General features: G+C 47.1%; 1 protein-coding gene across 1 annotated transcript in view; it reads left to right on the plus strand.

Moving 5' to 3' along the window:
• The window catches only part of XRN2 (5'-3' exoribonuclease 2), a 705538-nt gene that overhangs the window by 25966 nt on the left and 662585 nt on the right, over nt 1–16987 (plus strand). The window contains exons 2-3 of the mRNA XM_069234351.1: nt 7734–7861; nt 7950–8061. Coding sequence (XP_069090452.1) covers nt 7734–7861; nt 7950–8061 — 240 coding nt within the window. The remainder of the gene's footprint in view (nt 1–7733; nt 7862–7949; nt 8062–16987) is intronic.

Below are 16987 nucleotides of genomic sequence, written 5' to 3' on the forward strand. Positions count from 1 at the left end.
GCCCGGCCCCTGCTCTGGTGGGGAAACTGGACAATGGAAAGGAGTGACCTTTACCACAGGGGTCGTGCCCAGAGGTCCTCCAGGTGGCCACTTGATTCTGCCATCATGAATTCAAGGTGGGCAGAGGCCTCTGGGAGCATCTGATTGGCCAGGTTAGGCAAGTGACCTCACAGCCCCCTTCTGATAGGTGGTCACCCTGCTAGAAGACCAGTCCCCCCTTCCTGGCCTGTTTAGGGTCTCCCTCTCGGGTGGGTCCTCAGATTCGACGTGCAGGATTCCAGCAGGGCTCCTCTGCATAGTTTACTTAATCTTCTGGCCACCGGAAATGCAACTGGACCCTTCAGGAACAGACAATCTGGAACATTTTTCTCCTGCTCCTTCCAACAACTGCAACACTTCCTGGCTGTGCATCCTGTGAGGGTGACGAGCCTTCAGCCTGCACAAGAAGTAAGAAGGAATCTCCCTTGGAGTGAAGGAGCAACTCCCCTGCATCCGCAGGCACCAGCTGAAACAATGACTGGCTGCGTGGATCTCATCTCCTCGAACTGGGTGGAACCTGCATCACAGGTGGTGGTCTGGAGTGGTTCCCTTTGGTCCTCTCTGCCAGCTGTCCAATTTGGAGACTGTAAGCCCTTGCCTCTCCTTTCAGGACAGTACTCCTGTGCACCGTACAAGGCTTGTTTGTTCCTCTTGCAAGAGATCTTTGGGCTCCATGTACCCCAGCCTCCAGCGCTCTTTCCTGCGAAGCAGTCTCCTGCTTGCTTCTCCAGCGACGTGGAACTCCTCCTCAGGTGTACTGGGTAGACCTCACTGCGACTCTTGTGCAGACTGCTTCCTTTTTGTGACTTTCCCAATTTCTGAGGGTCACGCCGACTCCTTCTTGGGTCGAGCTTCCTTGACCATGCTGGTCCTTTTCAGCCTTGCACACCCTTCTTAGGCTCTTGCATTTGCCAAGGCTTGTTGGTGGTTTTCCAGCACCACTGACAGACTGTATCACAATTGCTGATGTGGGATATCACTTCTGTAAATCCTTCTGCTCCCGTTCTGCACTGCTGCCTTTCTTCATCCACTGTCGACCTGGTCCTGCATCTACAGAAGGGTTGGTAGTGGCTACTACCACAGTCCGACACTGCAAGTTGAACTGGACTTGGTCCCCCTTCTTTTGCCGGTTCTGTTCTGTCAGGATCCACCTTTTGGTTTCCTCCAGTCTTGCACAGTCACTTTCCAAAGTCCTCTTGTTGGTTTTGGGGGGAAACTGGGTACTTACCACTTCTCTTCTGGTCGCGGGAGGGGAGGTCAGGCAACGGCACCCTGGTACTTGCCTCTGGGGATTCCTAGTTCCTCCACCTCCCCTCTACTGATTCCTCTTCCTTGGGTGGGGGACTGCCTTTCACATACCACTTTTGTAGTATATGGTTTGGCCTCCCCTAGGGCCCTCACTGTTTGCTATTGCTTTTACTAATGTCTATTGCTTTCTATGTCATTTCCTGATTGCAAACGTGTATATAATAGTGTTTTTACTTGCCTCCAGTTGGGGTATTGCCAGTACAATATTTTAGTATTTATGTTACCATAATAAAGTACCTTTATATTTTTGTAACAGTGTGGTTCTTTCATGTGTCTTTACTGTGTGACTATAGTGGTATTGCATAAGCTTTGCATGTCTCCTGGATAAGTCTTGGCTTAAAAGCCTGCAGGATGATCATAGCTACAAAATATGTTGTATTCAACGGAAACATTATGTAAAAATCCTTATTACTCTTTTCAGATGTACTTCCACCCGAGTGGAGTTCCCATACTCCACTGACAGATTTGTCCAACAGTACCTTGTAAAAGATTTGACTATGGGTGTTGGTTTGAATAAGTGTAAGGAAATGGCTCCCTGTTGCAGTTACCCCCCCCCACTATTTGCCTGATACTGGTGCTGACTTGACTGAAGTGTGCTGGGACCCTGCTAACCAGGCCCCAGCACCAGTGTTTTCACCTAAAATGTACCATTGTCTCCACAATTGGCACAACCCAGGCAAGTCCCTTGTAACTGGTACCCCTGGTACCAAGGGCCCTGATGGCAGGGAAGGTCTCTAAGGGCTGCAGCATGTCTTATGCCACCCTAGGGACCCCTCACTCAGCACAGACACACTGCTTGCCAGCTTGTGTGTGCTGGTGGGGAGAAAATGACGAAGTTGACATGGCACTCCCCTCAGGGTGCCTTGCCAACCTCACCCTGCCTGTGGCAAAGGTAAGTCACCCCTCTAGCAGTCCTTACAGCCCTAAGGCAGGGTGCACTATACCACAGGTGAGCCACCCTCAAGGACAGTAGCCATTGGCTACTGCCCTCCCATACCTAAACACCCCTAAATTCAGTATTTAGGGGCTCCCAGAACCAAGCAAGATAGATTCCTGAAACCTAAGACGAAGAAGGACTGCTGAGCTGAAAAACCTGCAGAGAAGACGGAGACACCAACTGCTTTGGCCCCAGCTCTACCGGCCTGTCTCCCCACTTCAAAAGAACTGCTCCAGCGACGCGTTCCACAGGGTCCAATGACCTCTGAAACCTCGGACTATCCTGCATCTAAAAGGACGAAGAACTCCTGAGGACAGCGGCTCTGCTCCACAAAGACTGCAACTTTGCAACAAAGAAGAAACTTTGAAAGAACACACGTTTCCCGCCGGAAGCGTGAGACTTTGCACTCTGCACCCAACGCCCCCGGCTCGACTTGTGCAGAACAAACACTACAGGGAGGACTCCCCGGCGACTGCGAGCCCGTGAGTAGCCAGAGTTGACCCCCCCCACCTGACCCCCCACAGTGATGCCTGCAGAGGGAATCCAGAGGCTCCCCCTGACCGCCTGCTTCAAAGACCCGACGCCTGGTAAGGACACTGCATCCGCAGCCCCAGGACCTGAAGGATCCGACCTCCAGTGCAGGAGCGACCCCCCCCAGGTGGCCCTTTTCCCTTTCCCAGGTGGTGGCTACCCTGCCTGCATCGCTGAAGAGGCCCCTTGGTCTCCCATTGAATCCTATTGCGAAGCCGATGCCTGTTTGCACACTGCACCTGACCGCCCCCATGCCGCTGAGGGTGTACTTTCTGTGCTGACTTGTGTCCCCCACCCCGGGGTGCCCTACAAAACCCCCCTGGTCTGCCCTCCGAAGACGCTGGTACTTACCTGCTGGCAGACTGGAACCGGGGCACCCCCTTCTCCATTGAAGCCTATGCGTTTTGGGCACCACTTTGACCTCTGCACCTGACTGGCCCTGAGCTGCTGGTGTTGTAACTTGGGGGTTGCCCTGAACCCCCAACGGTGGGCTACCTTGGACCCAACTTTGAACCTTGTAGGTGGTTTACTTACCTGCAAATCTAACAAACACTTACCTCCACCAGGTACTGTTGAAAATTGCACTAAGTGTCTAGTTTTAAAAGAGCTTATTGCCATTTGTGTGAAAACGGTATATGCTATTTTGCTAATTCAAAGTTCCTAAGTGAAATACCTTTCATTTAAAGTATTACTTGTAAATCTTGACCCTTTGGTTCTTAAAATAAACAAAGAAAATATTTTTTTCTATATAAAAACCTATTGGCCTGGAATTGTGTGTGTGTGTTCCCCATTTATTGCCTGAGTGTGTACAACAAATGCTTAACACTACCCTCTGATAAGCCTACTGCTCGACCACACTACCACAAAATAGAGCATTAGAATTCTCTTTTTGCCACTATCTTACCTCTAAGGGGAACCCTTGGACTCTGTATGCACTATTTCAAAGTAAGAAATAGCATGCACAGAGCCAACTTCCTACAATAAGTTTATGACAATGAAAACCATACGAGGTTTACTGTTTGCCAGCAATCGTTAGAGCCTTAGCTGTTTTGATTGCTTTGATGCTTGCTGTCAATAAAAGGATGTAAGCAGAGGATAGACAGCCAATTGATTTGACACCTTTATAGGTCAAGCATAAGCATACAGCCATTGTATGTCTTGGGCTTAAAGCCATTTCATTTTCTTGTTTCACTGTCATTTAAAAATCCTTCCTTGCTAGTGGTCAGTGAGACTTTTTTTTTTTTTTTTTTGTCCCTCCTTTCTCTCTCTCTGGGAGCAGGGGCCAACTACTGTATAATTATGCTTTGTACTGTATCTTCTTTAGGTGTGTTTTTTTTTTTTTTTTCTTGATCTCATTCCGAAGCTTTGGTTTTCATTTGCAGAGCATTCTTGCTCTCCGCTTAGCTGTGCTGTAATCAAGGCTGTAAATCAGGCTCTTATCTTCGTCACATTTGCTCTTTGACTCTGTGCCCAGCATGCATCTTTATTTAATGACTTATTTTCACTTTGGAGGCTTTACATGAGTTTTACATTACACAAGACATATTCATTTTTTTTGTACGCACGGGGTGATTAATTGATGTTGAGCCAACACCATGACTCGGAGCCAGGCCCTCAATTCCAAAGTTGGTAGCTCTAGTCCTTGCGCCACACCTTCTCCCTGTTAAGTGTATAATTTGGGTACCAGGGGGGGTGGGGGTGGGGGGGGGGGGGTGTGTATCTGTTGTGTGACCTGAGAGGCCATAGAAAAGGTAGCAGATAATGTGGAAAACAGAAAAGCCTAAAATGGTGCATTTTTTTGCTATTGTGTTTTTTAATCCTTTTGCAGTACAGATGTTTAACTCCGCATACCATTTGAACTCAAAGCGTGCATATTTTGTGAATAAAAGTGGTCACCGGAGACAGAAAAGTAGTGTTTTAAGCAAACCGATTACCACCCTAAATAGCGGGTCAATTGGAATTAGTTTCATGTTGATTTGCTTAGTCTGTTAGTTTCCAGTTCAGCAGATGCAGGTTTGCCTGTCCCTTGTGTCTCTAGTGAGCTTCCGTTTGTTTTTTTTGTTTCTTAGACTGATTCTTTCCATCATCACGAGTGCCTTATGTGGCTGATTGATTGTTTCCTGGTGTAGTCACTTAATGAGATGGCTTCTCTCTTGGCATTGATGTGAGAAACCGTAAAACCTCTTGTTGGCGGCACACATTTCTCTTCCAAGATTCTGTGCCAGGTGGCTGAAAAATAGACAGTCCTAGATAAAGAGATATTGTATTTATTAGTGTTAAAGTACCTAGTATATAATGACCAGCTTGCTCGTCTTTTTTGTTTTCTTTTTCTCTCTGTTCGTTGTCCCTAATTTAGTTTAGTTATGGAATGCTGGCACATCGTCTCTGTTGGTTCCTATTGGGAGTGTTAAGTTTACAATCTGTGACCATTAGCAGGTGTTTCTGTAGACAGGAAATAAATGCTTTAGTTTTCACGTTATCGAGTGGTAATAAGAGCATTATGTGAATTACACCACAAACATTCTTATCAGTCTTTCACTTTCAAAGTGATTGTTTTCTATCCTGTATAATAGAGACCGATTTTAATGTTTTCTGAGATCCAAGCAGCATTGTTAAAAAATAATATATCTCTCAAAAAGGTTGCAGCAGTAATACTAAAAACCTCTATAGTAAGAAATGGTGCATTCTGGGGCAATGCTAGGAAAGTTGTAGGATCTGAAACTGAATATAATGCATTAATAACATATTAACATATCTAACTGAAATATCCCATCTACAGGACTGCGTTGTCTTCCAGCCCTGACCTTGATTTAACTGGGGTGGTCATGGGATGTCAAGTTAGTACCCTCATTCAGCACTGACTGGTCAGTGCCACTAATGCTAGACCCCTGCCGACACATCTCTCCCTGGCTCTTACTCGTTAATCTCTGCTTCTATTTCCAGTTCACCATACAGCAAAGCAGGTGCCCAAACCAGAGTCCGGACTGCAACTGTATAGGAAAAAAGAGGGGAAAAGGTGCCATTTTCAACGCCAAGAGCTCGAACTTAAAAAAAAAAAAAAAAAAGCCGATTGCATTGCAAATGCTCGTTTAAATCAGTAGGCAAAATAGATATTGTCACGGCTAGTTTTAGCCCTGAAATTTTTAACTGTACCGTACCATACCAGTTAATAACAAAAACCATTTCTTAATCTTTACTTCGGCTGGGGATTTTCACCCCGCCAGCTTAGTTGTATTTGGAACTGGACTTGAAACTCATTTGATATTGTTGCTGTGACCCCATTATTATAATGGGTGAGACAGTATAGAACCTATTTGACCGGTTTATGCAGGGTCCACGCTGGAGATGGTATTCCATAATCAGAGTAGGTTTAAATTCAATGAATATTATAAGTACTCACACAAATGGAGCTCAGCCATTTATGGCCCAATCTAATCTTGATTGGGCCTGACCTGTCCCATCTAATCAAGGAAGCATTGTGGGTTTGGAAGTTTAAGAAAATAATTTTGGCACGGTTAGGATCATTGTCATAAAATTTCCTCAGTTATAAAGACTAGTTTTTAGGCAGTACCTTGATTGGATTTATTTAGGACTCCCCACTTCATAAACTTGGATTCAGTCTTCTCCCAATCAAGGCTTCTAGTGCAAAGTAGGCTAGGGCCTTAACTAATGGTGTATTTATCACTAACTTCTTATCTATGGCTTGCTAGAAAGAAAGCTGCTTAGAAGTTGCACCGTGCAAACCCATAAGGCCAATGATTCCTTTTTATAATATATCGAAGTGGAAGATAATGTGTTGCGTTATATTTTTTTTTATTTTTTAAATAACCTTCCTTCACATGCCCAGATGTGGGTCCTGTGCTAGCTATCCTGGCTGATACCCCAAAACTGGTCCCAGAATGCTTGCTTCTGGTCCAGGGAGAGGACCTTGCCTGGCAGTTTGGGCTAGACTATTCCCATGGGGAGCAGTCAAGACTGATTTGCATAGGGCTGGGTTCAAACTGGAATGGCATGACTAGCAAAAAAAAAAAAATGATGGATTAAAATGAGAACTGTCTTGGGTGAGTGTTTGATTTTGTTCTGCGTTCCGTCCATCTGCCATTGCATTTGTTGCCCTAAGTGGGAATGGTATGCCCAGATCTGCGTCCGTGCTCGCTGTGCCACCAGATTTAAGATAGCCTGGCTGAGCGTTGATACCCTGAAACTGGACCCATGATGTTAGTTTCTGGTCCATGGATGGCCTGGCAGTGCAGGCTGAACAGCTCCCAGGGTGAAGATTGATTTGTATATGGCTGGGTTCAAGCTGGAATGGCATGGCAAGCAAAAGAAAATGATGGGTTAAACACAGATCTTTGTCTGGGGGCGAATGTTTGATTTGTTCCACGTTCCGTCCATCTGTTTTTGCATAGGTCCTGTGCTTCAGCACTAGTGTCGTGAAGGGGGGAAAAAAAAAAACTTCTGCTCTTCCAAGATAATACTTTAGATAATATGGATTCCTTCTTCCAGTAAAGCTGTATTATCTTTAGTACCCTAGCTTGTTTTGAGTGACCCTGCATTCTCTGGTTAAAAGCTTTCTAGCCATTAGGCATAGTAAAGAAATGGAACAAATGTGCATCGGTATATCGCCTGTCTTTCACTTTCAAAACCTTTTAAAGGTGGTAGGCCTGTAGAAAGCTAGGAAGGAGCAGGTGGATTGGGGGTATCGATTTTAAAGGCTGAAGTGGTTTTCTGTGATGTTTGCAGTATGCATGCAAAAGGAAAACCTACGGTTTCTCTTCTCTTTTCCTTACTACTAAATGTTCTGTGCAGGCTGGCAAGACCAGAAGTCATTTTAAAGCCCTAAGTTATTGAAAACATCCTGTCCGTAGTCGTTATTAGTGTCATTAGCGAGTGTTATTTATTTTTTTTCTTCCCTCAGCCTAAAGAATGCAATGGCATACAGATCCCAATAGATACCAGCAAGCCAAATCCAAATGAAGTGGAGTTTGACAACTTGTATCTGGACATGAATGGCATCATCCATCCTTGCACACATCCTGAAAACAAGTAAGTATTGAATTGGTATTTTAGTTAAATTATTACTCTGTTGCATTTTACACACATCAGTGGTAACCACCTGCTGTTAACATTTCAGGCCAGCTCCTAAAAATGAAGATGAAATGATGGTTGCAATTTTTGAGTATATTGATAGACTTTTCAACATTTGCAGACCAAGGAGGCTTCTTTACATGGCAATTGATGGAGTGGTATGTATTGTGTATTTTATTGCCGAACTTATACATATGCCCAACTTAGAGGCAATAAGGCTATATAACACTTGCCAAAATGTCATTTCTTCATGGCTTGAGGGTTTTGCTAGCTTCTTGCATTCCTAAAGAAGCACGTGGCACAATTTTGTGATCTGGGGGAAGTATGACTTGTTTTTTTTTTTTGTTTCTCTGTCACCCGAGAGAACCTACTATCATGATCCCATTTGGTGCTACTGTGCCTTTATATACCAGCAGTACATTATGCATACATTCCATTTATATATCTTGTGGAACAATGCAAAACTATACAAATCTATTTCAGCAGAAGGCGCACACCTTTCCCACCACAACTCCCTCCCAACCGTATTGTTCAAAGTTTTGCTATCCTTGCCTTTTCTATTGCATGTTAAATTTCCCAGGCTAACTTTTGCTATCTAACTTTTCAGCCATCCTACTCCAATCGATATTAGTCTACCATGCATCATTTTCCAGGAGGAATGGCTACCCCACCATTCTACCACATCTCTTTTGGTCACCATCATGAATATAGTCAGTAGTTTACCCTATTCTTGACCGATAGAATCTCCTCACATGTCCAGCAGTACGACCTTTAGGACCTAGTTCCAGTGAGCTGTCCTGGTAGCACAGGTAGTTTTTCCTTCCATATCTCTGAACAGCGGATATACCTAAAATGCACACCTTCAAAGTCATGGTTTGTAGTGTTTCACCCCCCCCCCCCCCCCACCCCCCCCCCCCAAAAAAAAACACTCTGCACCCTCATATAGTGATATTTTGAGCTGTACCAGTCCAAATCCAGACTATTGCCAGTATTTGAGGACACTCAATCCTCTTCCCAGTCCATATCCTCTTCATCCCAAATCTTCCTTCCATTTATCTTTCAGTTTATCTAAGCTAGCCAGGATAGTCTTAAAGTTATATACATTCGTGAGATCATTTTGGTCCCTTTACTGAGATCAATACATATTTGGGATTTGGGGGGGGGGGGGGAGAAACAGTCCTGGTTCTCTACTAGATCCCAGATATCACTTCCTTTAGTTGCTTATAGATGTGGATGTGTCTGTCTATCAGCTTCCATTAACTTTTGACGTGTCTGGAGCCATTCTTTTTGCACATCCCCTAATAGCATATCCTTATTAGATTTTGTCTTAAGTGCCACTACATAATCTCACAGAAAGACAGCCACAAGGTGTGTAAATGTTTGTCTGCCAAAGGACAACACCTAAAATGGGTCTGTAATGTCCACAGTTTCAGCTCAAGACCCCGAAGACTAGGGAGAAACACACGCATGACACAAGGACACTTAGCATAAACGTGCCTTACTTAAGGTCCTTGGGTTACTGAGTGATGGGAGAAATCCAGAAGAAATGAAGAGTAAGACTTCAAGGCTGAGGGGTGAAGATGGTGTCAAAGGAGAGTGCCACACGAACACTACAGGGGTGAGGCTGATCTGAAATCCTGAGACGCAAGTCCTTAAAGGCTACCCCAATGACATTAATATCCAAACTGGAGGTTAAGCACAAACTAAGAACGCAGCAAGTTTAATTCCTAACACACTGTTGGTGGTACACCCACAGAACTGGTCTCTGTTCCGAAAGGTGACCTGGAGCACCGGTGGGGGCAAGGAGTTTTGCATAAAGGTGGCTTCATTGAAAAAGGTCGGCTTTGACGTTGAAAAAGAAGGCTTCAATGCTAAACAATTCCTTGACGTCGAAACAAAAGCTCTGTCTCGGAAGATGAAATGGAGGTCCTTGTGAGAAGGAAAGAGTTTGACTCCTTTAAAGCTTTAATTCCTTTGAACCCTCAAAGGGAGAAGGCTGGGCAGGAAGGGAACACAGAGATGCAGCCTCTGACCACACCATAGCCCCAAGAAAGACCAGATCAGGAAATCTTCAAATATATGAAGGGAAATGTAAGACCAATTTGAACAAGAGCTGTTCTGTGGGCTAGAAACACTAGAGGTGTGATTGCAGGTATCTGGACACAGAAATTCGTTGAGGAAGGGGGTTAACATTTAGCTTCTGTTAGGAAGTGCCCCTTTTGGCATGATTGCCCCCCCCCCCCCCCCAACCACCCCCCCCCCCCAACCACCACCACCACCACCAGACTGACTTGACTGATAGTGTGTGGGGATGCTACTAACCAGGCCCCAGCACCAGTGTTCTTTCCCAAAACTGTACCATTGCTTCCGCAATTGAGACATCCCTGGCATACAGCTAAGTCCCTTGTAAAAGGTACCTATGATACCCCGTCCCAAAATGACAAAGCCACACTTTTTGTGGCAAGTCTGGCGGGAAAAACTATGGAAAACGTAATCCTCCTTGACCCTCCAAACCCCCAGAGGACTGTCTGCCCACCAGAGGACCAAGAACTCCCTAGGACAGCGGCCCTGTCCAGAAGACACCCTCCAAAAGGACTGCAGAACTGCCCCGGATCGTGAGTCCTGCCCACTCTGCACTTGGCGCCGACGGCCCAAGTCCAGGTGGCCCACCAGTCAAGAGCAGGTCCCTAGTCAATTCGGAACTTGTGTCCGCCCTGGGTTGACACCACCTGGCCAACATGACGACGCCTGTAGCCTAAATCTAGAGGACCCCACTGACCGCTAGGGAACCGGACAAAGATTCCAGAGCCTAATTGTACCTTTGTACCTGCAGGCCCCCTGGCCTGGGGAATCTGACCACCGGTCCAGCAACGTTCAGCAGGCAGCCAGCCTGTGACTTCCCAGAACTGACCCCCCCCCCCCCCCAACCCAACCTGCAGCATTTTTGTGGCCCTATTGGGAGCCTGTCTGTTTGCACCCTGCCACCGATGTGTTGCTGAGGGTGTGTTTGGTGCTGACCTGTGCCCCAACTTCAGCAACAAAATGAGCAGCTCAGTGGACATGGTTGTGTGGAGTTCAACCTCACTCCTTGCCTCCATCTTGGTATTAGAGACTTAAGGCAGTTCATCAGGTAACATTGAGGGCCGCCTAAATGAAGAGGACTTCCTCTTAGCAAGGATAACCAAAAGATTAGCTATTTAGAAACAGCCTCTGGCTATAGAAGGGAAGAGAGCACAAATGGGCTTGGCACCCATTAATGGTGGCAGCAATACTACAGTTGGGGACAGGGCGTTCTGATACCCCTACAATCCCCAAAGGGTTTGTCTCCAAGTATGAGGAAGATGACATAAAGTGGTTCATAGCCATTTGAGAGGGCTTGTGGAACCTGAAGATATGAAATAGTCTAATTGGGAGCTCTCCTTTTAGGAACTGTCTACAGGTAAGTGTAGGGATAGGCTCCTCACACTCACTGGTGCAGATGCTGAATCCTATGACCACATGAAGGCTACCCGGATTGAAGGCTTTTGATACTCCACTGAGGAGTATAGAATTTGGTTCAAGGGGCTCACAAACTCGAGCCAAACCTGGGTTGATTTTGTAGACTAATCAGTGAAAACACTATATGGTTGGATAACTGGCAGTAGGGTAGGGTGGGGTGACTATGATGGACTTTATATTTTATTTGTGAAAGAACAGCTGTAGCAAGTAACTTCTTCAATGTCAAGTTGCATCAATGTCTTGTAGACTTGGGTCCAATTTCTACCCAAGAATTGGGAAAGAAGGCAGACCACTAAGTCAAGACTAGGGTGACCAAGACTTCCACGGGGGTGTAACCAAAAAGGGGGTTGGTGGGTTATAAAGCCTCCCCAAGGGAAGGGTGGTGAAACACCCAAGTATAAAAGTAAAGTCTCCTCAAGGTCCCCAAAAACCTGCACATGAGGGTGGGCCCGAGCCTGTTCACAATCTTCTCATGGGTACAAGAGTAAAAACATTTATTCTGAAAAAAGGCTGTGTGTAGGAAGTTGGCTCTGTATGTGCTATTTCAAAGTAAGGAATAGCATGCACAGAGTCCAAGGGTTCCCCTTAGAGGTAAAATAGTGGTAAAAATAGATAATACTAATGCTCTATTTTGTGGTAGTGTGGTCGAGCAGTAGGCTTATCCAAGGAGTAGTGTTAAGCATTTGTTGTACATACACATAGACAATAAATGAGGTACACACACTCAGAGACAAATCCAGCCAATAGGTTTTTGTATAGAAAAATATCTTTTCTTAGTTTATTTTAAGAACCACAGGTTCAAATTCTACATGTAATATCTCATTCGAAAGGTATTGCAGGTAAGTACTTTAGGAATTTCAAATCATCAAAATTGCATGTATACTTTTCAAGTTATTCACAAATAGCTGTTTTAAAAGTGGACACTTAGTGCAATTTTCACAGTTCCTAGGGGAGGTAAGTATTTGTTAGGTTAACCAGGTAAGTAAGACACTTACAGGGCTTAGTTCTTGGTCCAAGGTAGCCCACCGTTGGGGGTTCAGAGCAACCCCAAAGTCACCACCCCAGCAGCTCAGGGCCGGTCAGGTGCAGAGTTCCAAGTGGTGCCCAAAACACATAGGCTAGAATGGAGAGAAGGGGGTGCCCCGGTTCCGGTCTGCTTGCAGGTAAGTACCCGCGTCTTCGGAGGGCAGACCAGGGGGGTTTTGTAGGGCACCGGGGGGGACAAGTCCACACAGAAATTTCACCCTCAGCAGCGCGGGGGCGGCCGGGTGCAGTGTAGGAACAGGCGTCTGGTTCGCAATGTTAGTCTATGAGAGATCTCGGGATCTCTTCCGCGCTGCAGGCAGGCAAGGGGGGGATTCCTCGGGGAAACCTCCACTTGGGTAAGGGAGAGGGACTCCTGGGGGTCACTTCTCCAGTGAAAGTCCGGTCCTTTAGGTCCTGGGGGCTGCGGGTGCAGGGTCTCTCCCAGGCGTCGGGACTTTAGGTTCAAAGAGTCGCGGTCAGGGGAAGCCTCGGGATTCCCTCTGCAGGCGGCGCTGTGGGGGCTCAGGGGGGACAGGTTTTGGTACTCACAGTATCAGAGTAGTCCTGGGGTCCCTCCTGAGGTGTTGGATCGCCACCAGCCGAGTCGGGGTCGCCGGGTGCAGTGTTGCAAGTCTCACGCTTCTTGCGGGGAGCTTGCAGGGTTCTTTAAAGCTGCTGGAAACAAAGTTGCAGCTTTTCTTGGAGCAGGTCCGCTGTCCTCGGGAGTTTCTTGTCTTTTCGAAGCAGGGGCAGTCCTCAGAGGATGTCGAGGTCGCTGGTCCCTTTGGAAGGCGTCGCTGGAGCAGGATCTTTGGAAGGCAGGAGACAGGCCGGTGAGTTTCTGGAGCCAAGGCAGTTGTCGTCTTCTGGTCTTCCGCTGCAGGGGTTTTCAGCTGGGCAGTCCTTCTTCTTGTAGTTGCAGGAATCTAATTTTCTAGGGTTCAGGGTAGCCCTTAAATACTAAATTTAAGGGCGTGTTTAGGTCTGGGGGGTTAGTAGCCAATGGCTACTAGCCCTGAGGGTGGGTACACCCTCTTTGTGCCCCCTCCCAAGGGGAGGGGGGTCACAATCCTAACCCTATTGGGGGAATCCTCCATCTGCAAGATGGAGGATTTCTAAAAGTTAGTCACTTCAGCTCAGGACACCTTAGGGGCTGTCCTGACTGGCCAGTGGTGACTCCTTGTTTTTCTCATTATTTTCTCCGGCCTTGCCGCCAAAAGTGGGGCCTGGCCGGAGGGGGCGGGCAACTCCACTAGCTGGAGTGTCCTGCTGGGTTGGCACAAAGGAGGTGAGCCTTTGAGGCTCACCGCCAGGTGTGACAATTCCTGCCTGGGAGAGGTGTTAGCATCTCCACCCAGTGCAGGCTTTGTTACTGGCCTCAGAGTGACAAAGGCACTCTCCCCATGGGGCCAGCAACATGTCTCGGTTTGTGGCAGGCTGCTAAAACTAGTCAGCCTACACAGATAGTCGGTAAAGTTTCAGGGGGCACCTCTAAGGTGCCCTCTGTGGTGTATTTTACAATAAAATGTACACTGGCATCAGTGTGCCTTTATTGTGCTGAGAAGTTTGATACCAAACTTCACAGTTTTCAGTGTAGCCATTATGGTGCTGTGGAGTTCGTGTTTGACAAACTCCCAGACCATATACTCTTATGGCTACCCTGCACTTACAATGTCTAAGGTTTTGTTTAGACACTGTAGGGGTACCATGCTCATGCACTGGTACCCTCACCTATGGTATAGTGCACCCTGCCTTAGGGCTGTAAGGCCTGCTAGAGGGGTGTCTTACCTATACTGCATAGGCAGTGAGAGGCTGGCATGGCACCCTGAGGGGAGTGCCATGTCGACTTACTCGTTTTGTTCTCACTAGCACACACAAGCTGGCAAGCAGGGTGTCTGTGCTGAGTGAGAGGTCTCCAGGGTGGCATAAGACATGCTGCAGCCCTTAGAGACCTTCCTTGGCATCAGGGCCCTTGGTACTAGAAGTACCAGTTACAAGGGACTTATCTGGATGCCAGGGTCTGCCAATTGTGGATACAAAAGTACAGGTTAGGGAAAGAACACTGGTGCTGGGGCCTGGTTAGCAGGCCTCAGCACACTTTCAATTGTAAACATAGCATCAGCAAAGGCAAAAAGTCAGGGGGCAACCATGCCAAGGAGGCATTTCCTTACACAACCCCCCCCCAAACGAAAGAGGATGAGACTAACCTTTCCCAAGAGAGTCTTCATTTTCTAAGTGGAAGAACCTGGAAAGGCCATCTGCATTGGCATGGGCAGTCCCAGGTCTGTGTTCCACTATAAAGTCCATTCCCTGTAGGGAGATGGACCACCTCAACAGTTTAGGATTTTCACCTTTCATTTGCATCAGCCATTTGAGAGGTCTGTGGTCAGTCTGAACTAGGAAGTGAGTCCCAAAGAGGTATGGTCTCAGCTTCTTCAGGGACCAAACAACAGCAAAGGCCTCCCTCTCAATGGCACTCCAACGCTGCTCCCTGGGGAGTAACCTCCTGCTAATGAAAGCAACAGGCTGGTCAAGGCCATCATCATTTGTTTGGGACAAAACTGCCCCTATCCCATGTTCAGAGGCATCAGTCTGCACAATGAACTGCTTAGAATAATCTGGAGCTTTGAGAACTGGTGCTGAGCACATTGCCTGTTTCAGGGTGTCAAAGGCCTGTTGGCATTCCACAGTCCAGTTTACTTTCTTGGGCATTTTCTTGGAGGTGAGTTCAGTGAGGGCTGTCACAATGGATCCATATCCCTTCACAAACCTCCTGTAATACCCAGTCAAGCCAAGGAATGCCCTGACTTGAGTCTGGGTTTTTGGAGCTACCCAGTCCAGAATAGTCTGGATCTTGGGTTGGAGTGGCTGCACTTGGCCTCCACCTACAAGGTGTCCCAAGTAAACCACAGTTCCCTGCCCTATCTGGCATTTGGATGCCTTGATAGAGAGGCCTGCAGATTGCAGAGCCTTCAAAACCTTCCTCAGGTGGACCAGGTGATCCTGCCAGGTGGAGCTAAAGACAGCAATATCATCAAGATAAGCTGTGCTAAAGGACTCCAAGCCAGCAAGGACTTGATTCACCAACCTTTGGAAGGTGGCAGGGGCATTCTTTAAACCAAAGGGCATAACAGTAAACTGATAATGCCCATCAGGTGTGGAGAATGCTGTCTTTTCTTTGGCTCCAGGTGCCATTTTTATTTGCCAGTACCCTGCTGTCAAGTCAAAGGTACTTAGAAATTTGGCAGCACCTAATTTATCAATGAGCTCATCAGCTCTTGGAATTGGATGGGCATCTGTCTTGGTGACAGAATTGAGCCCTCTGTAGTCCACACAAAACCTCATCTCTTTCTTTCCATCTTTGGTGTGAGGTTTGGGGACTAAGACCACTGGGCTAGCCCAGGGGCTGTCAGAGCGCTCAATTACTCCCAATTCCAGCATCTTGTGGACTTCCACCTTGATGCTTTCCTTAACATGGTCAGACTGTCTAAAGATTTTGTTCTTGACAGGCATGCTGTCTCCTGTGTCCACATCATGGGTACACAGGTGTGTCTGACCAGGGGTTAAGGAGAAGAGTTCAGGAAACTGTTGTAGGACTCTCCTACAATCAGCTTGCTGTTGGCCAGAGAGGGTGTCTGAGTAGATCACTCCATCTACTGTGCCATCTTTTGGGTCTGATGACAGAAGATCAGGGAGAGGTTCACTCTCTGCCTCCTGATCCTCATCTGTTACCATCAACAGATTCACATCAGCCCTGTCATGGAAGAGCTTAAGGCGGTTCACATGGATCACCCTCTTGGGGCTCCTGCTTGTGCCCAGGTCCACCAGGTAGGTGACCTGACTCTTCCTTTCTAGTACCGGGTAAGGGCCACTCCATTTGTCCTGGAGTGCCCTGGGAGCCACAGGCTCCAGAACCCAGACTTTCTGCCCTGGTTGGAACTCAACCAGTGCAGCCTTTTGGTCATACCAAAACTTCTGGAGCTGTTGGCTGGCCTCAAGGTTTTTGGTTGCCTTTTCCATGTACTCTGCCATTCTAGAGCGAAGGCCAAGTACATAGTCCACTATGTCCTGTTTAGGCTCATGGAGAGGTCTCTCCCAGCCTTCTTTAACAAGGGCAAGTGGTCCCCTTACAGGATGACCAAACAGAAGTTCAAAGGGTGAGAATCCTACTCCCTTCTGTGGCACCTCTCTGTAAGCGAAAAGCAGACATGGCAAGAGGACATCCCATCTCCTTTTGAGTTTTTCTGGGAGCCCCATGATCATGCCCTTTAATGTCTTGTTGAATCTCTCAACTAAGCCATTAGTTTGTGGATGGTATGGTGTAGTGAATTTATAAGTCACCCCACACTCATTCCACATGTGCTTTAGGTATGCTGACATGAAGTTGGGTCCTCTGTCAGACACCACCTCCTTAGGGAAACCCACTCTGGTAAAGATACCAATGAGGGCCTTGGCTACTGCAGGGGCAGTAGTCGACCTAAGGGGAATAGCTTCAGGATACCTGGTAGCATGATCCACTACTACCAGGATATACATATTTCCTGAGGCTGTGGGAGGTTC

The sequence above is a fragment of the Pleurodeles waltl genome, chromosome 5 (assembly GCF_031143425.1).
Source record: "Pleurodeles waltl isolate 20211129_DDA chromosome 5, aPleWal1.hap1.20221129, whole genome shotgun sequence".
NCBI lineage: Eukaryota > Metazoa > Chordata > Amphibia > Caudata > Salamandridae > Pleurodeles > Pleurodeles waltl.